The sequence below is a fragment of the Puntigrus tetrazona genome, chromosome 12, assembly GCF_018831695.1.
Source record: "Puntigrus tetrazona isolate hp1 chromosome 12, ASM1883169v1, whole genome shotgun sequence".
NCBI classification, from domain to species: Eukaryota; Metazoa; Chordata; class Actinopteri; order Cypriniformes; family Cyprinidae; genus Puntigrus; species Puntigrus tetrazona.
Window position 1 is genome coordinate 817,651 of NC_056710.1, and position 23,093 is coordinate 840,743.

The 23,093-nt window shown below is 37.4% G+C and overlaps 2 protein-coding genes across 3 annotated transcripts in view; one reads left to right on the forward strand and one right to left on the reverse strand.

Moving 5' to 3' along the window:
• The first annotated feature begins 641 nt into the window (after positions 1-641).
• ace (angiotensin I converting enzyme (peptidyl-dipeptidase A) 1) lies at positions 642-19,300 on the forward strand. The gene is made up of 25 exons (XM_043254377.1): positions 642-1,011; positions 7,126-7,296; positions 7,380-7,467; positions 8,129-8,272; positions 8,357-8,548; positions 9,380-9,477; positions 9,570-9,742; positions 10,332-10,555; positions 10,633-10,777; positions 11,242-11,340; positions 11,444-11,566; positions 11,666-11,877; positions 12,656-12,792; positions 12,867-13,025; positions 13,126-13,213; positions 13,453-13,596; positions 13,769-13,960; positions 15,022-15,119; positions 15,318-15,490; positions 15,901-16,124; positions 16,209-16,353; positions 16,651-16,749; positions 16,847-16,969; positions 17,094-17,281; positions 18,839-19,300. Exons 1-25 carry the CDS (start codon positions 802-804, stop codon positions 19,036-19,038), a joined length of 3,849 nt encoding a protein of 1,282 aa, XP_043110312.1. The 5' UTR covers positions 642-801; the 3' UTR covers positions 19,039-19,300.
• Positions 19,301-20,163: 863 nt separating this feature from the next.
• Positions 20,164-23,093, reverse strand: part of itga3b (integrin, alpha 3b) — a 30,064-nt gene continuing 27,134 nt past the window's right edge. The window contains exons 25-26 of one of the 2 annotated variants that reach the window (XM_043253101.1): positions 22,470-22,629; positions 20,820-20,955 (exon numbers count right to left, since the gene is read on the reverse strand). In XM_043253101.1, the coding sequence (XP_043109036.1) occupies positions 22,519-22,629 (111 nt within the window). In that variant the 3' untranslated portion in view covers positions 20,820-20,955; positions 22,470-22,518. Of the gene's footprint in view, positions 20,956-22,469; positions 22,630-23,093 lie in introns of both variants that reach the window. The other variant, XM_043253100.1, reaches the window with a different exon arrangement.

The window sequence follows — 23,093 nt, forward strand, 5'->3', positions numbered from 1 at the left end:
ACTTTAAGTAGTATACTGATAAGATTTGAAATACACTGTAAGCACATTCAAAACATAATAATGTTATATATATCATATAAAACTATAAATAAATAAAAATCCTAAATGTTAAAGGATTTAATGTTCCAAATGATGCCATTTCAAATTTGTTATATAGACCAAAATATTTAAAATATTTAAATTTATGTTCAACAGAATACAATTTTTAAAATAAACAGTTTTTAAAGAATGTCATACAGGTTTGGAACGACACAATAGCAAATAAATGAGGACAGAAGTAGCATATTTTCTCTTTAAAAAACAGTCACAAATGCTGTCATACAGTAAGAAGAGCTATTAAATGAATGATCAATTGTTCTAAGAAGATCTGAGTTCATATCCAGACCGATTGAATGTCTTGGAATAGTATGCAAGGTCTGAGAATATGACTGCTGTCTCAGATAAAGAAAAAAAAAATCTTTCTATAAAATCCAGGTGTCTATAAGCAGTTGAGAAAAACTAAAAGGTGGAGGGAAATCCTGGGAGAGAGGAGGAAGGGGAAAGTAGGAGGGACAGACAGAGAGAGAGCGAAAGAGAGCAACTGTCGGTATCTTTCAAGAGGAGAGGGTGGGTTGGGTTAAACTGGCACTTAAAAGAGCCGGCTGTGGCAGCTCTGTGCCTGATTAACAGGAGAAAGGGGGAAGGAAGGACACATACGAAACAACCACAGGAGCATCCAGCAGTGAGTGTGTTAAGACGGCTCCTCCGGGAACTTTCATTCCTGCACTCTTCCCTTTCCTCACGTCGCAGTTGTGGTCAATTATGTACCGGGCAGTGGTGCTGCTGACTCTCATCAGCACGAGCGGGGCTCTGAAACCCGAGTGGATCCCGGGGGATTATTTAATGACAGAGGAAGGAGCCGAGAGCTTCGTGAGTGACTACAACTCAACCGCCGAGGAGGTCTTCTACTTCAGCACAGAGGCCAGCTGGAGCTACAACACCAACCTGACAGATTACAATTCTCAGCAGCAGGTACCGTGAAGCAACAGTTGCACAGACACCCAGTAATCCTGCTTGTAGAGCTACATCTGCACATAACTTCATGTAGCACAATCCACGATTGCTTTGCATGCGGAACGGTTGGATTCAGGCAGCGTTATTTGCATATAGGACTGATGAATCAGCCATTTGGACAGCCTGTGTTAATTTAACAGCTTAAGACAGGATAATTACGTTTTTCACAGAGTTTTATTATAGGTGTTTTAATTGATAGCAGACAGTTTGAAGACTGTAAAGTTTCATCTAAGCGAGCGAGCAATAAATGTGAGATTATTGAGTAACATTCACTTGTGTTGAAGGACATGACTAATCATTACAAGAATATATTCATGTGTCATCATTTCCTTGCTCTTTCGCGGCTTATGAGAAGTTGGGTAAGCTGAGTGAAGGATCTAAAAGCAGCAGGTGTTTATTAAAACAAACAAAAGAAGGTAATCCAAGAATTCCTAGTAATCCAAAAGTAAAAGTAAATGTACACAACTTTGTACACAAAGTGAACAAACAGAGAGCTATTTAAACACACGCCGGGGTAAGTAGGAACTAAACGAGACACAAGTGTAATGAATCAGAAGCCACAAAAACAACCAAAGACAGACATACTGTAGAAACTGAGAAAACAAGAACTAAACCAAACCAGACGTTACGCACTCAGATGCGTATCACCAGTGAGGAAGAAGTGGAAGGGAGAGGTGGTGATGAAAGGGGGAGGGGGGATGGATCACAGCCAATGACCAGGGCAACATCGCAGGCTCGGAGGATTAAGGTGAAGCTGGTGGAAACCGAGGACCAGGAACAACCTCACTAGCTGGACAAGCTTAGACGAGGAGGAAAGTCTAGGGTCCCGGACAGAACCGAGAGTCAAATGAGCCAGACAGAACTAGTGGAAGAGGAAGGGCTTTGCAGTAGAAGATCGTGTTGGGGTTTAAAGGTGCAGTACGTAAGATTGACCGCTAGTGGCTGAAGTGGGTACTGCACAAACAAAGGCATTCCGTCCTGGAACGCAAATGTAATTACTGGCAGTATTATTTTTCTGAGAAACAGGAATCAAGTTAATTTCTTGACATGAGCTGGGTTTTACGATGACTAGAATTGGGCAGGATCATACAGATTTAAGGCGCAGTATGTGATATCGCCTGTTAGTGGTTGAAATGGGTACTGCATATTGTTATAAAAAAGGTTAACTTAAAGTAAGTTTCTATTTGTAAACGTTAGATGACTAGATTTTTCAAATGAAGAATTTATTCATCTTAGTTAATTTTGCGTTCAACATTTACATTATCAAAAGCACATTATTATTATTGAGTGAATCTGAGAACATGGATGAACAGTTGTTACAACATTACCACAGAAGAAAAAAAATGCAGTAATAAACATATTCAGCATTCTTAGTTAATGGGAGAGTTCCAAAAAAAACATTTTGTCCTCATTTACTTAGAATGCAAGAAACCAACATTAGCCATTGATTTCCATTTTTATTCACACATCATGGACTTCAATGGCTACTGATACTCTTCAAAATATCTTTGTTTAGGTTTGGAAAAACTTGAGTAAGTGACAGCTTTTTGGGTGAACTTTATCTAATGCATTAACTAACGGGACCTTGCTATGAAAAGTTACCGAAACAACAGCTAATAACAGAAACGGTACCAATTATTATTCATTTCTCTCAGATACCGGTAAAAAGAAAAGCTTATAGCATCTCAGCATGGTAAAACAAACTGATAACTGAATCTTCTCCTCCATCCAATCTGTGCTTAAATGATGAATCACTTCAGCTCAGTTCCACGCAGAAAAACAGAAGTTGATATAGACTGTGAACAAAAGTTTGACTGGATACGGTGGTCACCGTTGCTCTCAGACACACACACACACACACACACACTCGCTCGCCTCCTTCAGACAGCTGTCTCAACACGGTTTCACAGCTGTCTCAACACTCACTCACAGCTTTTCAAATGAGTGCTGGCACCGCTAACTCGCTGCTCAACATCTGAACCAAACCTCAACACAAAAAGCTGTAAAAAGGGCTGATAGAGAGCTGGGCAGAACCTGAGCGACGCCTGGAGTGATGTCTATTATTTCAGACACATCAAACGAGGTGATCAAAGAGACTCTGTTTTGGGCATCTCTATTGGAGGCAGCGGGCGAGAGGCCAGGACTCGCCCTGACTGCGTGTGAAGATAAAGCAGCACTGTATCAAAGCAACACGCCCGTCACACTCATTCCACAGAGACCGCCGTCACAGGACGCCGCTCGTGGTTGCTGGAGCAGGTATTTTTGGTTTCGCAGTCATCATGACTGTAGGCATCTTGGTGGTGTGCGTTCAACAGATGGCCGACGGAGGTTATGCTAATGCGGCATATGCTGATGCGTCTTTCGGGGCACTGTTGATGACTGCAGCGATTTAGAATAACGCATCTGGAAGGCACTTGCATCAACTTAAATTTGATTTATTTTTATTGCATTTACGTATCCTGAGGCGCACCTATTATCTTTTGTGAATTTAGACATAAATTGTACAAAAAAACTAAAAAAGAAAAGTTTTTATTTACATAATATTTGCATGCTATGCATATTATCTATATATAAATGCAAACACATACAAGTATATATTTAAGAAAAATGTTATCTATTAAATGTATTTATATATAATATAAAATATAAAAACTTTTTTTTTTTCAAACTATGTACTGTGTGTTTGTGTGTGTATACAGTAAATATAGACAGTACACATACATATAAATAAATAAATACATAATTAAAATCACAATATTTATATGGAATAAAGATATTTATATGGAGTGGGTATTGATTTTAACTCTTGAATTTGTCTTCTCCATTCTTAAATATTTTGATTGAACTTTAGCAAAACATAATTCATTAGTCTTATCTAAACAGATTTTAGACTGGATTTCCAACTAAAGTGATATTCAGAGATTTTATTACAGTAGCATTGTCATTTATTAGTGTGGTACTTGTTGCAAATCCACTAAATTATTATTGACAGAGTGCAGCAATAGAAGCATATTTAAAGTTGGTCTAAATCAGACTGCAAAAATCTGATCCGTGCCAGATGTCTGTGAAAAAAATGTTTATGTAAATGCGTCCCAAGAGTATGCATTATTCATGCAGCGGATTCCACAATCTACTTTAGTGCCATGCCACTCCCATACATTAGAAACGCTCTTTATCTCCGCTCAATTTCTGCGGCGGAGTGGCCATGTGTAGCCCATAATTTCATTTCTGCTTTGAGTGAGGTCAGATCAAACAGAAAAAGAGGCTGGAATCAGTGAGGTTTTTTTAATTAGCCTCTAAAAATAAAGAAAAGGGCTATTTTAAAAAACAATTTAGATCTTTCAAAGACACAACGAGGTGGAAAACAAGTACAATCTGCTCGGAAAGCTCACATTCCATACCCATCAAACATCTGACGATTAGAGAGGGGAAGTGTTTGGGGAGGTTTTCAGGGATGTTTCAGAGCCAAGCCGAAGCTCGCTAGATTGATCTCATCACCCTTTTTATAGTGTCAGTCCTTACGATGTTTCTGGTTCACGTCAAGCCTTGAACCTTGCACCCATATCATCACATTCTTGCATAAACACGACAGGACAAATGGGACCTTGGAATAAGAGGTGAAAAAACAAGAAGCTAGCTGTCTTTATCTCTGAGGAAAACCGAGTGTGAACATTCGAGTGAAGGACGAGATATAATAGAGATAGATGCGCGTCAACAGCTTGTTAATCAGTGATGGAAGCTCATCTCCACTGGGGTCAACAAAGGTATCACCTCGTGAACTGATGTGTGCAACCGCTGCGCCAGGGTCATCGCGTCCCGCGGTTATCATAACAGAGAAGGGATGCTGGGGTCAAACGTACACAGCAGGAAGGAAGGGGTAAAACATCAAGAAAGAGTGACGCGCCCAAGTCCAGGATATAATAAACCTTCAGAAAGAATGGGCGCCAGAATGTAAGGAATTTTAAATGAACAGAGCTAACTTTTTGCTAGCACGGGATGCAGCATTTTATGTTGTTTCGTTCAGGTTTATTGCGCTATGTTAGTTTTGTGCATCATTTTAGCATGTGTCCTGAAGAATCCTGTTTTTGAACAATTAGTCTTGCTTTAAGTTAGACGCCCTGTCCTTAACGTACATTTCTAAACATTCTGACATTCTCGTATCAGAAACATTATGACTTTCTTTCTTTTGTGTAACATAAAAAAAAATATACGGTATATTATGAAGAATGTCTCTGCATTTTTTGGCTATACAATGGAGGTCAGTGATCATATTAACCTCTAAGGTCTTTTTATACAACATGAGGGTGAAGGATGTAAATCTATGAAATATCCAATGACAAATATTCAACTTCACCTTTATTTCCCCACATCCCACTCCCAACCCACGACCTAAGTCTCTCAAATATACGGAGTGTGGGAGCAATCATTGTCCCTGATAATATAGCCACATTCTCAGCTCAATGATGTCTAACTGACTGAAATGTAATGACTAAAAGGTTCTCCACAGCAAGCACAATACCGTTTTATGGCATATGAGCTAGCAGGTGCTTTATACCTCAGTCTGGATTGTTCCTGGTGCTATTCGTGTTCCCCAAAAGAAATCATTTCCTGTCAGGATCCAGAGAATAATTTGACGTATGGTGCGAACTCAGTCACCTCGTTTTATCCCTTGCTGCTGCAAAAGCAATTCAAGGTCTTATTGAAACAAAACAAGAGTGAAAGAATCTCAAAACTGTTCTGGGCTTGAGCAAGAGTGAGAAATGATTATTAACAGAGTATGAAAAAACAGGACTGAGATTCATGGGGAGAGAAAGAAATATGGTGACATAATACAATTGAATAAAAATACTCGAACATCAAAGCATCATGTTAAGTCAGAGCACATGTAATAACTACTAGGCCAAGGCTGCATGCTTTCATTTACTGAATAAAAATAAAAAAAAAAACCTTCTGAGTGCAAAACAATATCAACGCCGAGAAGCACAGACCCATACTTCATTTTATCTACCTGGATTGATCGGATGAGAAATGTATTTCTGTTGAGTCAACGTTTTTAGCGAAGCGTACAGTGCAGCTATTCTGATTCCCAGACAGATGAGAATGAATTCACGTACGCTAGAGAAACACAGAACGCAAATCAGATTCGCAAACAAATTAGGCTTATGAGCTAATTCTTTTTAGTGATGCAAAAATATTCACTGTGACTAGTGTTATCTGATTTCCAAACAAATGGCTCTTGTGGATCATGCTTTTAAGGAAATCAAAAATATACAATGCATGTTGTGAGTTGTGGTTCACGGGAAAATGACTCTTATAAAGACGGTTCTTTTTTTGCAAAACAACTTGCATAACAACTAACTACTTAATAACTGCACAAGTAAGCATTAGAAAATATATATTCTATAAAGCACTGTCCCTACATTAGAAGTCATTAATAAGCAGTTTATATATCTATCTATCTATAAATGCCTTGTTCTTGATTCATAAGCATATCTATCTTTTTTCTCCCTTAAATTTATGAAATTCCAGCATACACACTCTCAACAAATATGTGATATTACAAATACTGTAAATACTGTTATTTTTAACTAAAGCAGGTGGCTGTTGCGTGCATGGTTTAGCAGAACGCCAGCAAAGAGTGCCATTTATAATCTCAAAAAGACATCTGAGGTCATTGCAATCTCACAAATCTCTGTAAAAAAACAATAAATATATCTATAATAAATCTTTCATAATGTCTATGAGAGTATTTGCGAGCAAGCCAATTTCTGCAATGCACTGCTCAACGCTGCAAACACGTGTTATAGCTTAAATAGAAACACCTGTTAATCGTTATATTTTATATTAGTTTCTTTTGTGCAACAGATGATTTGTTTTACATATTTTATGTTAAGATTTTTTTATTTTCCATGAATCGTTTTATTTTCTCGTACCCTGCAAATTACAGTAACAAGTTATTAAGTAACGTGTTACTGCCCGACGTCGATAGTAACAAACAAATATGATCAGTTTTCATTTAAATTTCATTAAAACTACTCTGCATAAAATAATCCGACTCATTGTTTCCTTCAGGTTGCCGCATCTTTGGAAGAGCAGGCTTTCACAGAGGCATGGGGCAAAAAAGCAAAGGCTACCTTCAGTGAATCTCTCATGGAGAGCTTCGCTAATCCAGACCTGAAGAAAATCCTCAGTAAGATCAATGTTCTGGGAGCCGCCAATCTCCCAACCGCAGAAAGAGAGCGGGTGAGTTGACCGCTGGAGCTGTGAAAGAAGAGCTCTTGACGACACATCGAGATGTTTTTTGATCGCTCTCTTTGTTTTCTTAGTACAATACCATTCTGAGCCAGATGGACAGCATCTACTCAAAGGCACAGGTGTGTCTCCCTTCAGAGGAATGCTGGTCTTTGGAGCCTGGTGAGAAACGCTCCAAACACTTTGTTGATGTGTGTCGGTAAAGGTCGAAACGAAGGTGAAAATACTCGTATACGCACAAGGAAGTACACATACTTGTGTTACAGATAAGACATCAGGGGCGTCCAAACTAAAAGCTCTTCCTGAGAAACCTCACCGATTTAGCTTCTGTGGACCACAAAAATCCGGAACGCAGTTGTAAACAAACGCCCTTTCTTCATCTGGGGCTCATTTGCGAGACTCAGCACAACCTAAATCTTGAACTAGAAGTGTTTCACTGAAGAGCTGGTGTTAAAATAAAAATGAAAATTCCCTGAAAACGCATTCTCCTTCAGGTCATCCAAGATGTAAATGCGTTTGTTTGTCCATCACAACAGATTTACAGAAATTTAGCTTCGTATCACTCGCACACCGATGGATTCTTTGCAGTGAATGGGTGCCGTCAGAATGAGTTCAAACACGTTTGTGATAAACCATCAAATCCACAGTTTCTGGCCAAAAATGCGAGCAATATATATTCATAATATTGCTCTAAATCTGTTCAGAAGATAAAGATGCCAACTCAACTACTGTACATTACATGTTTGGTGGACTCAGGTTTAGATAATGTTGGGTTAACTATTACTTTAATTATTACGCATTAATGTTATATATGTGTTTTCAGAGATCACAGAAATAATGGCTACCTCAAGGAGCTATAAGAGGCTTCTGTATGCCTGGGAAGGCTGGCACAACGCCTCAGGGGTCCCACTCAGATCCCTCTACCCTGAGTTTGTGGAGCTCAGCAACAAGGCCTCTCAGATGGACGGTGAGTGAGTCATTTTTGGAGAAGGGAGAAAAAAAAAAAAAAAGAAAGATTTGACAAGCCGTTCTTCTTATCTGTTCTCCCTAGGCTTTGACGATACAGGACATTACTGGCGTTCCTGGTATGAATCTAAGACCTTTGAGCAAGACCTAGAGGATCTGTTTAAGCAGCTTGATCCTCTCTATCAAAACCTGCATGCCTTTGTTAGACGAAAGCTCTACGACTACTACGGTCCTAAATACATCAACCTCAAGGGTCCCATCCCCGCCCACCTCTTGGGTAAGTCGTCAGATTGTGAAAAATACTGCTTTACGAATGATTGAAGATGGTTTATTATTACTGATATTACACAACTAGTTTATAAAAGCCAGACTTTGAGATAAAGCATAAAATCTGGTCCTCGTTACAATGTGCTCTGGCCAAAAATCACCCACTTAAGACAGGAAAATAGATTTAGACTGCTTACATGTACTGTACAATTGCGCATTCAGCAGAGGCTTTTGTTTAAAGCAACTTACAACAGAGAAGCATTAGTAATCTGTCACATTGGTAACACTTTACTTTATATATAATGCATTATAGAATTATTTTTAATGCATTAATTATGCCTTGTAATGCACCTAATAAGGCATGGTATGATCTTATAAAAATGTGTAATATAAAAGTGCATCTATAAAATCTATATAATGCATTGAAACACAGCAAAAAACACAACAAGGAGTACAATAGTAATATAATGCTATAACATCGGTGATGATTGTTTACAAAAATATATAATGAATTTACTAATATTCAGTAATGAGACTTACTTTCAAAGTATTATTAGTGTTATTTTTACAAATAATGTTAAAATAGTACATCAATTAAGATATAGTGCAAATTTTTTCTTCACATTACGCGACTTTCATTTTTTTTACATAGTTCTGAGTTAACACTTTGCAATTGTGAGTTTACCTCTTTTTTTTATATCATCAAGCAATTGCAAGTTTAAATCACAGAATTCTGACTTTGTGAATATAAATACACCATGAATGCAATTTCCTGTATTATGCATACAGGCTTCAACACTGTGATTTTTTATAATATGTTCTCATTGTGTTTCTGTTTCAGGCAATATGTGGTCACAAACGTGGAACAACATCTACAACATGATGATCCCTTTTCCTGACAAGCCCAATGTAGATGTGACACACACCATGGCTGATAAAGTAAGCGAACAGAACTATATCTTGATCAGTCAACAATATCCTCAGAACTCCAGAGACTGATCAAGTGATTTGTGGTTATAATGCTGTAACAGGGTTATAATGCTACTCACATGTTCCGGGTGGCGGAAGAGTTCTTCACCTCTCTGGGTTTGCTCGAAATGCCTGATGAGTTTTGGGAAAAGGCCATGCTGGAAAAACCCACTGACGGAAGGGATGTGGTCTGCCATGCCTCTGCCTGGGACTTCTACAACCGCAAAGACTTCAGGTACGTTAATCATATTCATCTGCAGTCTAATTATCAAATGTTAATCTAGCTCATATTGTTGCACAGAAGTAATCCCTGTTCTTATCAGTTTTTTTTTTTATTCAAAATAAAATAAAAAATCAGTTGATGGAGATTTATCGCTATTTAAAAAAAAAACTTTACTGACAAGATGCACATGAATATATCGTGCAATATATTTTTCAGCCCTAATCTTAACTTTAAAATGTGAAAACAGGTTGTAATAAGGTGCTTCCACGAATGACCTATAGGGGCATTTTTTTGATGGCTGACAGGCTCTAGTTGTTCTTATTTCAAAAAGGTTGAAATTTTCAATCATTTAAAATATGGTGAGAATTACACTTTCTTATTTTGCATTTCAGGATATAAATTCACAATTATGGCATGTATTCTACAAACCATAATGTGATAAAAAGCTGAAATAAACTGAATAATTTGATTGCACCACATCAAACTATGAATGCTTAGTTTCAAAATAGTACATGATGTAGAAAGGGATCGGCAGAGAGATACACAAATCACCATCAGAGATACTCTTAAGTAATGCAGCAAAATGTGTGATCCTTGACAGAATCAAACAGTGCACCACTGTGACTATGGAGCAGCTTTTCACCGTGCATCATGAGATGGGCCATGTTGAATATTACCTCCAGTACAAAGAGCAGCCGGTCAGCTTTAGGAGAGGAGCCAATCCTGGCTTCCATGAGGCCATAGGAGACGTGCTGTCTCTGTCTGTGTCCACACCCAAACATCTCCACACCATCGGCCTCCTGGACCAACTGACCGAAGATGCGGGTAGGCCAAAGACGTTCAGAATGATACTTACTAGTGAAAACCTGAGATAAGCCGATGACGCATTTGAAATTCTATAGAGAGCGACATCAACTACCTGCTGAAGATGGCTTTGGAAAAGATCGCCTTCCTTCCCTTTGGGTACCTTATTGACCAGTGGCGCTGGGGTGTGTTTAGTGGACAAACACCGCCTGAACGTTACAATGCAGAATGGTGGTACCTCAGGTACAGTAAAAAAACAAGACAAAACAGGGTCTCATAATGGAACATTGGGGTCCGCAATCAATTGTTTGTGCCATTAGAGCGTGCTTGTGCTGTACTTTATATACTTGTGCATTGGTATATACTTTTAGTACACTGCAAGAACACATAGCTTTACATAGGATACCCGTTTCAAAGAAATTACTTAATGACTCCTGGAATATTAATACATATGTACAAAGCGAGAGATTATGTATTCCACAACAATTATAAATATATTTTTGAGTGAATCAGCATATTATGACAATTTCTGGTATTTTGGGTTAAATTAATATAGCCTTGCTGACTTCTTTTTTAAACCAACCCCAAATCTTTGAATTCCAGTGTAAATGCAAGCTAAATCTCATTGCATTTTGGTGCATGCTTTTTTCATGCTATCAGCCGACTTAAATTGCTTAACTGAATGTGAATATTTGATCTTTTATTAGGACAAAATACCAAGGCATCTGTCCACCGACCAGACGTACAGAGGAGCATTTTGACGCTGGAGCGAAATATCACATTCCTGGAAACACACCGTACATCAGGTGGGTTCATCACCATGAGCTGCCCGTGCTAAATTAGCAATCAATAATAAAACTTAGTATGAACACAGAAGATAACTGCTTTCTCTTACTCGACCTCTCGTAGATACTTTGTGAGCTTCATTCTACAGTTCCAGTTCCATCAGAAATTGTGTGAGGCTGCTGGACATACCGGACCTCTGCACAAATGCGATATCTACAGATCAAGAGATGCTGGAGCTATTTTAGAGTATGTACTTACACTGCGACTGCTGGGGGTTTGAATGAAACGGTATCATCGTGATTAACGGAAAGTTGAGATTAAGTGCTCCTTTATTCTGTTTGGAAGGAAAGTCTTGAAGGCTGGCTCTTCAAAACCTTGGACAGAAGTGCTAGAAGAGGCTCTGGGCACCAACAAAATGGACGCCAGCCCCCTGATGAGCTATTTTGAGCCAGTTACTACCTGGCTGAAGGAACAGAATGAAAAAACCGGAGAGACGCTGGGCTGGCCTGATTTTGATTGGGTGCCACCGGTACCAGAAGGCTACCCTGAAGACATCGGTAAGAATGTGTGCATGCTATTTTTATTAGGACAGGTTCTTAATTTAGTTAATTATATAAAGAAAACAACACAAATAACACATTGAATCATGCTCCCTAACCTGCATAAAAGTGCACCCGGTGGAAATGTCTCTTAGCTTAGTTGCCAAACCCATGTTTTTTAAGCTTGTGAAAAAAATGTACTTAATGCAGTGCACTTGAAACATTAAAGTATATTTATAAAATGTACTTTTAATGTGAAATTAATGAAATAAAATGCCACTTATGTGTAATAAGTGTACACTTTCATGACTAAAGTTCTTGAAAAGTGCACTTTGTAATACTGTAAAATTAAAAATATATTAATCAATTAAAAAAATAAACATCTTAAGTCATTATGGATAACATAAAACTGTCAAGTTAAACTAACCTAATTTCATGTTAAATTAAACTATAATACTTTTTAAATTGATTGAAATAAAAAGGCAATTAAGTGTCTAAAATCACTTTCAGTTTGCTCTTTGTCACATAGCTGAATTAAAAAAATAAAGTATATTTTTAAGCACCCTTTGCAAACATGCACTTTAATAACCAACAAATAATTTCATTGAGGAAGACAAACTCATTATAGTAGTTTCAGGGGCACCAAAGTGTAGTTTAACACACTTGAGCATGGTTTGATTTATTATTTTCACTTCTGTTTTTGATATTTTAAAATGCTGTTGCCTTATATATTAGTTCTACAATGCTTTCACAGAAAATAAGCAGAACTCATTCTCATGTTTTTTGAATGCCTCAGGGAAAGTAACAGATGAGATGCTGGCCAAGCAGTTCTTAGAGGAATACAACAGCACAGCGGAGGAGGTCTGGAACGCTTACACCGAGGCCTCCTGGACCTACAACACTGACATCACTGAAGCCAACAAGGAGACCATGGTGAGGCCCGGTCTGCTCTCTACTCTACAACGCCGCTCATTTTGAGAGTCTCATGTTGCAATTTTTGGCTTTAGCTGCAAAAAAATTTGGAGATGGCCAACCACACAAAGATCTATGGACTAGAGGCCCGCAAGTTTGACACCAGCGACTTCCAGGACGAGTCGGTGAAGAGAATCCTGACCAAACTGAGCGACCTTGAGAGAGCTGCACTTTCTGAAAAAGATCTTATAGAGGTGAGAAAAGAAACAGATAATAGATAGATAGTTATAGTATTTTTCTTAGAGCTGAACTTTGGCTTTTTGGAAGACTGACTTCACATATATATGTTCATAGTACAACAATTTGCTAGCATCCATGGAGACCTTGTACAGTGTAGCCACAGTCTGCAAAGATCAATCAACTTGTCTGCCTCTAGATCCAGGTGAGTTCACTTTTATTCATTTTTCTATATTCTGATGTTTTAAAAGTTTTGCACGCGCTGTGCAAAAACTCACTATGGCCTTTTCTGTCTTCGTTATTTATGCTAACCGCAAACTGTTTATAGTAAAACAGTGAACAATGAAAGTGCTTACAGAGTCTGTTTTTCATATCCCAGCCTGCCAAATTGATTACTATAACCCCTTATGCTGTTTTTGATGTGTTTGTGTATTTGTTTTCCAGATCTGAATAAGATCATGGCCGAGTCCAGGGATTACGATGAGCTGCTGTTCGCCTGGCAGGGTTGGCGTAATGCCTCGGGCAGAGAGCTCCGCAACAGCTACAAGAGATACGTGGAGCTTGCCAACTTAGCCGCAGAGAGCAACGGTAAGTGCCTGAAAATAAAGCACTTTTTGTATGAGCCTCTCTTGCAGCACGGGACAGCTGGAGAAAGATATTTAATAGCTTTCTGTGAATTTCAATTTTCACATTTTACACATTAATAGTTCCTGAGAGCTTTGAATGAAGCTCTAATGTTGATCGTTTTATGTAATATCAGGTCACACTGATAACGGGGCATTCTGGCGTTCTCTGTATGAGACCCCCACCTTTGAAGAGGATCTGGAGGCCTTGTGGAAGGATCTAGAACCGCTCTACCTCAACGTTCATGCCTATGTGCGCAGAGCCCTGCACAAGAAATATGGACCGGAACGAATCAACCTTAAAGGACCAATTCCAGCTCATCTGCTCGGTGAGAGATGAAATTTACATGGTGTAATAAAATTAATTTTAAGATGCTTTGGTAAACTAAAATGATGTACTATAACTGACACCTAAACTCTTTTGCTTAATGGGAATTTAAACTTGTTTATTTGTGACTAAATCGGCACAATCTCATGGGAAACGTACTGTATCTATTAGACAAAAAGTAAACATGAAGGCCCACCCCTAAACATAACTATCACTGGGGAGTAAGCAGACCATATGAAATGTAACCAGTATCTATAGCGCTGGGTGGGAATAAAGACATTTTAATAATTCAATTGCTGCTCTTGTGCATTAACAAGTGAAGTCAGTCATAATGTTACATGTTTATTTGTAGGGAATACACATGGAGCCTTGTGATGGAGATCAAATTTGTGATTTTATTAGAAATTGTTTTCTCTTTAGCTTACTTTCAAATTTGTATTTCAGCATACAAGACCACATACTTGACAAGTAATAAAACAGAAATGTTTCTAACTTTGCCAAACATCTTAGCCGATCAATCGTTCAACTCATCATCAAGTGAATCCTTCAAAAATGCTAAATTAACCATGCATCCCTACATAATTTTTAAACGCAACGTTTCTTTAAAAGAAGTGGTTAAACATGAACAACTAGACAAAATCTGCATAATGTCTGCAAAAAAAAACATGAAAAGTTTTTCATTGCTGAATTTACTGCAATGAGCTAAATTGTTCAAAGATTAAAATCAACGAAAATGGCCTGGATAAAAAAAAAATCTTTTTTACATTGATATTCTGCAGTTGTCTGCGGCAACTCCAAAGCAATCGACAGGATTTAATGTGCTTTCAAAATCATCAAGCGTGACTGTGTGTGTGTACATATCAGTGGCTACATTTGCACGTTTGGAAACTGTGTGTACTTGTGTTTGTGTGTACGCAACGGTTCCACATAGCTGGAGATTAAATGGCTCGGAATTCCAAGCCCAGCGGTTTCCTCCAGTTCCATTTGGATTGAGATACTACACTATCGCTCACATCCTGCCTTTCAGTTGGCTAATGTTCTTCTCTGTTCGTTTTTTCTCAGGAAATATGTGGGCCCAAACATGGTCTGCTATTATGGACCTTGTCATTCCGTACCCTGATGCCACGCAAGTGGATGCCACACCAGCCATGATTGCTCAAGTACGATTAATCATTCTTTAATCTATTTATATTCTGACAGTCTTCATTTCTTGGACAAATGACTCATTTTCTGAAATCAGTGGCTATTTATACTGAGCGTAAATAATGGTAATACTGTGAAACACATAAATGGCACTCATACCTGTAGATGTTTTTATGGTGTCCTCTGATTGTGAGGTGCTCTTTTGTATTCTTCAGGGTTGGAACCCCATTCGGATGTTCGAGGAATCAGACAGGTTTTTCACTTCTTTAGGTCTTCTGCCCATGCCTCCTGAGTTCTGGAACAAGTCCATGCTGGAAAAGCCAACAGATGGACGTGAAGTGGTCTGCCATGCTTCTGCTTGGGACTTCTACAACCGCAAAGACTTCAGGTACAAGCCTCATACTGCAGTAAGACGTCCATACTAGGGCAGAAGAGGTTTGATATATAAGTTTAACATTGAAGGATGGTAATACCGTTTTTCATAAAGTTTGTCCAAAAATCTATCCAAGCAGAAGTAGCAGAAGTGGTTAGTTTAATTAAAAAAAAATTGCATACAAGTTTTACTAGATGTGACCCAAAAGTGTGACTTAGTTTACTTAAATTTTATTTTAACCATATTTTATATTAAGACAAAGAGATTAATTATGAAATTGCATAAAAATGTACATAATTGGTTTCAAAGGAAGTTTAACCAATTATATTTAAAATAGAGGGTGCTAGAGCAATAAAGACATCAATAGCAACTTTTTATCTTGGGAACTTCGTTGTTAACTTTTCCCATCCTCTTACCATCTCAAGAATCAAGCAGTGCACGGTGGTGACCATGGACGACCTCATCACTGTGCACCACGAGATGGGCCATGTTCAATACTTCCTGCAGTATAAGGACCAACCCATCTCTTTCCGTGACGGCGCCAACCCTGGATTCCACGAGGCCATCGGTGATGTACTGGCCCTGTCCGTTTCCACACCTAAACATCTCCAGAGCATTGGCCTGCTGGACAAGGTGGAGGACAATAAAGGTACAGCTCATACATCTACAAAGAAGTGGCAAGGAAACACAAAAAAAAGCTAGTTCAAACCCTAAGTGTCTTACTGGTCTGTAGAAAGCACCATCAACTTTCTGATGAGCATTGCCTTGGATAAGATTGCCTTCCTGCCTTTTGGTTACCTAATGGACCAGTGGAGGTGGAAGGTGTTTGATGGAAGGATCTCAAGCTCAGAGTACAACAAAGAGTGGTGGAACCTGAGGTGACCTATTTTCCTATTTTAATCATCACTTCTGTGTCAAGCTTTGCGTGTGCAGTTGAGAGCTTATTAGGCTATAGTCAATTAAAGGCTCATAATAATGTTTAATTGTTTATTAATAATCGTGCAATTTGTCGACTAATGTTTAAAATGATCGACTATTGGTCGACCAAAAAAATCCTTAGTTGACGACAGCCCTAGTTGAGAGAGTATGCAGATCAAGTGCGATCTCAAAAATACTGTATATATGATGTGTATATTTATGTGTTGCATGTGAATTTGTGTATATTATACTAACAGAATGAAGTACCAGGGATTGTGTCCACCTGTACCCCGCACTGAGGAAGACTTCGACCCTGGTGCAAAATTCCACATCCCAGCTAACGTGCCCTACGTCAGGTAGACAATAAAATATATCACTAATATATCATGTTACACGACTCATGCAATCAAATAAAAAATTGGATTGACCGTCTATTTGGTTTGGCTCCAAAAGGTACTTTGTGAGTTTTGTAATCCAGTTCCAGTTCCACAAAGCCCTGTGTGAAGCCGCTGGTCAGCCAGCTCCGCTCCACAACTGTGACATCTACCAGTCCAAAGAAGCAGGGAAACTCCTGGGGTCAGTAAACCACCGAGAACTGTTTCCAGTTTTTACAAGCACTAGAAGTAATAAAGTAGCAGGACTTTATAGATCCTCATCATTTTTGCTTGCGAGTAAAAGAACTCTACTCCCTCCTCCTCAGTGATGTGATGAAGATGGGCTTCAGTAAACCCTGGCCCGAAGCCATGACTTTGATTACTGGCCAGCCCAAAATGTCAGTCCAGCCTCTGATGGAGTATTTCCAGCCGCTCATCGAGTGGCTTGAAGAGGAGAACAAAAAGAACGGTGACGTCCTGGGATGGCCAGAGTACGATTGGACGCCTTACAAAAGTAAGCTCGGAGTTCGTGAAGCGATACTCAAATGTTGGTTTACCACTCAATTTCCTGCATTTTATTGAAAAATAAATGTGCTTCAGCTGGGAAACTGGGATGGATTTCAGTCAAATTAATTGGAGCGGAGTACAATTTGAATGTTAGCAAGCCAATCTCAATGACTTTCCAATATACTGAAGCTCCAGCACAATTTTAAACCACTGATTTTAGGGGATTACTCAAATAGAAAAAGTTTATAAAAAAAAAGAAGTATTTTTACGGAATGGAATATAATTGCAGTTTTAGAATTGTAATTGCATTTTTATTTATTTGTGCTGAAAAAAGTAAAATTTCAACATTTCTGACTAATCCCATAACCAATGCATTTTAAATAGATTTTCTATAATTTATTTATATAAACTATAAACTGCATACACGCACACTATATATATATATATATATATATATATATATATATATATATATATATATATATATATATATATATATTATACATCATTAAGTTATTTCAAATATTTTTCTTAGAAAAATGTGTGTCCATAAATCTTGCGTCAACTCTGTTACCATACCATATGTTGCCTTTAAATTGGGGGAATTTTCTTTTAGAATTGTGTAAGTTACAGGAAATGATGTCACTTTCACTCACTGATAAGATCTGAAGCTCTGAAAAGTATCAGTGTGCTCTCTCTGAGAAAATAATCTACAAACTTGTTGCACCAAGAGCTATTTTCTAGAATGTCAACTCTGTTACCACAATATACAAAAGGTAAACAGAATTTATTACTGAACTCACATTGGGTTATTTAAAGATCTTTCAATCACGTTTCCATTAGTGGAAAGCATTTATGCCAGCCAAAAAATAAAATAAAACTGTCATTTCTGTTACACTATTGTCAGCACTGTTACTCTACCTTGGTAACAGAGTTTGACTATTACCCACCATTATAGAATCACCCACATCCATACATACATACATATATATACATACATATATATATACATATACATACATATATATATATATATATATATATATATATATATATATATATATATATATATATTTTTTTTTGACATTTAACACTTAAACTTGGTACTGCATTTTACAATTTTATTATAACAGAATATCTGTCCTCAATATTGCTGTTATTAGCAATGCACAAGACTTTTGTATTATTGTATAAAAATATAACATGTATAAAACACATGTATAAAAAAAAATCATAACCTAATAAGTATATAACTTACTGCATGTGCCCAATTTGTAATTTATTAAATAATCTGTCCCCAGTAATGATGCTCGAAGAATTCGAGTATTATTCAGTTCACTTCTGTTCTGTTCCTCTATATTCTGCTCTGTTCTGAGGTTAATTATAAACTTTATTTGAGGTTAATTATAATATACACGAGGTTAATTATAGCGTTTAGAAACAATTTTTTTGTTCTGTAATTTGACATGACATTAAAACATGAATAAAAATGAACAGAAATCTAGACCATGGCGCTTTTTAACACTAGTGAAATGCTCACACGCGTCTCTCCTGCTTGTTTCAGTCACTTCAGTGATAGAAGAGAAGCCGAGCACGGTCAGTTTTCTGGGACTGAGCGTGGATGAGGCAGGTGCTGTGGCGGGACAGTGGATTCTCCTGGTTCTGAGCATCGTCTTCCTGCTTGCCATCATCTACTTAGTCTACAGATACAAGAAGACTAAACGCTTACAGGACAAATCAATGTCTCAGATGGAGCTGAAGTGAAATCCTTAAAAAGAACACATTCTGTTCTTACCACGCAGTCATTACTTTTTGACAAAATCCACCTCTTTTTGAATGTAATGTATATTTATTATTTTTGGTCAAATTTGTTTGACTATGCAATGAAAGGTGACTTGTAATTTATTTGTAAAAAAAAAAAAAAAATTTTGACTGCTGTTTTCAATTATTTGTATAGTTTTAGCTCGTATACGTTTCCGATTGATTTTACTGGTAAACATTTATAGAATATAAAGAATTATACGGATATTCTGGTTTCGCGTGTTGAATGAGTGCACAAACATTTAAGAAAAATGAGCCTTCCAGCTTTTTAAAAAATATTTTAATTACAGAACAATATAAAAAAAAAGATTTTACAGACCTACATGTTTTTTTCTGTCTGTGGACATACAGTATATTTTCTTAACTCTATACCCAGGTCTGAGGTATACAAGCATCTTTAGTGGTTTAGTGTCCGACTCCCCTCTAATAACTAAACGAGTTAACCAATCCACCACTTGATTATATTACATTTCACTAAAATATAAACTTCATCAAGCAATTAAAAATCTTATACCATGTGAGCATTTTCAGTATTCCCGTCACTGAAAGCAGAATTGAAACCTGCAAGAATCCTTGTGGCTTGGCAGTGCATGTATATCTTTTTTTTTATAGAAATTACAGCATTTGTTCAAGCATGAAATCCACATTCTTCACTTACATAATGAATCGCACCAAGACAGTAGTTTGCAGTAGCTGCTGTTCTGCAAAAAAGGGTCAATACAATGCTATTTGGGTAGACGGTGAAACAAAAATGAAGACATATAAAAGCAAATATCTGAAATGGACTTATACCAAAAATCATACAAAAAAAATAATCAAAAGTCATCAAACAAAAACTAAATTTTGGGGCTGGACTATATATTTATTGACTGCATCATCTTGAATTAAAAATAATTTAGCTTTTATTCAAATAGTGTATATATATATATATATATATATATATATATATATATATATATATATATATATATATATATATATATATATATATATATATATACACACACACATATATATATATATATACATACATATACATATACATATATATATATATATATATATATATATATACATATATACACACACTTTTTTGATTGACCTAACTTCAAGAGATTCAACCAACTAATCCTGACAGGAACATGATGGTTTGGGAAAACATTTTACACACTTACACGCTGTAGTCTTTCTCCATGGGAGAAAGTAGCTGAAAAAAACTGAGCAGTTTTTACACAGTGTTACACAAAAAGCATCCAAAGGCGAAGCATCTGGAATTGAAAATCAAGTCTATTTCCTCAGTGCTATTTGAACAGCACTGGTTTCAGATCAGTTATAGCGTGTTGGAAAAAATCTCCTTATCTCAATGAGTAAAATGACTCAAGGCTCTGGTTAAGGGAACTATTATAGCGACATAACAAAAAAAAGTATTACAATGGAATCAAATTTAAAATGCAATGAAGCATATTTACATGTTCGCGAAGATTTAAAACTATGAAAATAAGCCAGCGAAAGGTGTCCCAGACAATACTCTGGCTTTGTTGAAAGCGGTTTAATGGTCTACAAGTCCATGATATTGCACACAGACCAATAAACATTTCTCAAAAACGTTGTCGCCGCGCGAGCGTCCAGTGTCTGTTGAGTCGAGACGGGGTTAATAAAAGACAATCGTCACTCTCCACTGGAGAGGTGAAGAGGTCAGTAGTAATATTCCTGCATTTCTGTCCAGTTGGTGACCCAGAGTTTCTTGCTCAGTTCTTGCTCGGGCTGAAAGGCCAAGTTACAGCGTTCCTCTTTGCGTACTTTCACTCCATGGTACTTTGGCATTATCCTGTAGTAAACGGTCCTTTTGAAGAAACCGCACTGCTCGAGAGAGACAGAATCAAAGAAACCTGTCAGGTGAGAGCGATGGGATGTGCTTTGCAATGTTTGCAACTTTAAAAGTGAAAAAAACTAGTTTTTTTGTAGATGTAAGCATTTGTTCACCCTCAAGACAGCACTGCATTATTTCTCCTTTCGCATAAAAGCATCATAAAAGTTCGTATGATTCTATATTTCAATTTTTCTGAAGCTATCCGAAAAAGCAACCGGGGATTTCACAGGGACCAGATGTGGGCCGGATCTGTCGCTGTCTGATATCTGATCAATTTTAACAGCTGTATAATAGCAAATGTTATGGGTTTTTTTTTTACGATGCCTTTTGTACTTTTTGGAGCTTTAAATCCACTTTTCTTGAAAAACAGCAGCATGGAAATTGTGCGTCTCATTTTGTAATAATATGACAAGAGGGTAAGTAAATGTTGACAGAATGATCATTTTTGGGTGAATTGGAAGGCATATTTCACCCAGAAATGAAAATCTGCTCAAGATGTACTCGCCCTCAGGCCATCCAAGACGTAGATGAGTTTGTTTCTTCGTGGGAACAGCTCTGGAGAAGTTTAGTATTACATCACTTGCTCACGGTGTGAAACAAATACATGTTTTAACATTAAACTTTTCTTTATAATATATAATAACGATCCCTCCAGTGAAAAAAAGTATATCCACTGTTGTCACATTACATTAAAATCCACATATATGTTGATCTGGGCATATTTCTCTTCTGATTCTGGTTGTTTTTCATTGAATAATGCGATATGGATAGCAGATTCATATTTAAGAAGTTAAACATGTTTATTACAAATATGCAGCTTTTGACTTCACAAAACATTGCTCAGTTTGTTTGGATTACTTGTGGATTACAGCACTGTAAAAAAAAAGTTGTTTCAACTTAAAATGATACCCAGCTGACTTAAAATTTTTAATTTTGTCAACTTGAAATTTTAAGTTATTTAATGTTAATTTAGGTGACATCTGGAATATTTTAGCCGACTAAACCAAACATTTTAAGTGAACAGGGTAACAATTTAAGTTGTACGCTCATTCTGACGGCACCCATTCACTGCAGAGGATCCATTTGGTGAGTGATGCAATTCTAAATTTCTCCAAATCTGTTCTGATGGAGAAGCAAAGTCACTTACATCTTGCATGGCCCGAGGGTGAACAAATGTTTGGCAAATTGTCGTTTTTTGGTGTAAACCATTCCTTAAAACAAGTAAAGCACTGTATAAACGCATAGACATTATTAAGGGAAAAACGGATCGTCATGCTTCAATTAGGATTAGCACAAATTAGCGTAAAAAGTGTAGTGTATTGAGATTGCAATTTGAGCTCTACTGTTAAAGGTTACTCAGAAAGACAAGACAGAATGAGAAAGGAAAAGATTTGTTACTTGAGTTTGGCAGGGAAGGAACTACGGAGGAAAGCCAGAAAAGAGATTTACAAAGCGAAAAAAGAAAAAGCAGTTTAACTAGAGAGATCTCCAGGGTCTGCTTTACCGAAGGGCCCTAACAGTGCTGCCATAGCGGCCCGAGGGCCCCCGCAGGCTCAGTATTCCTCCGTCAGCCTCTCTGTCTCAGAGGGCTGGATCTTTATTTCTGCTTTCTGGGATTTGGCCTCATACATCTCCCTCCTGCTGGCCCGTCGGAAGAAACCGCACTGTGGAGGAGGGGCGGAGCCCAAGGCGGGACATTTATTACTGATTTAAATAACAAGAGGCGGTGACATTTCAAATCAAGGGTGCACTGGGTCAAACTGAATTTCATGGACTGCAAGCATGTGGTTTAAATCTGTCCTGTCATTTGCGTTTATTAACCGCCCCTGGTTATGTTATAGTTTATAAATAAATGTTTTAGGAAAAGTGCTTAAAAGTGGGCGGCGTGACCAAAATCTAATTTCACACTATGAGTAATTTTATGTAATGGTTCTATTTAAAAGTTTGGGGTTAGAGTGATTTTTTTATTTTGGCAAGGACACGTTCAAAGCAACAGTGACAGAATATTTCTTTTTCAAGTAAATGCTAGATTTTTAAACATTATGTTCATCATATAATCCTGAAATTATTTTTTGGAGCTTCAAAGCAGCATTTCTGATTTGTGGATGATTAAGTCACACTGAAAACT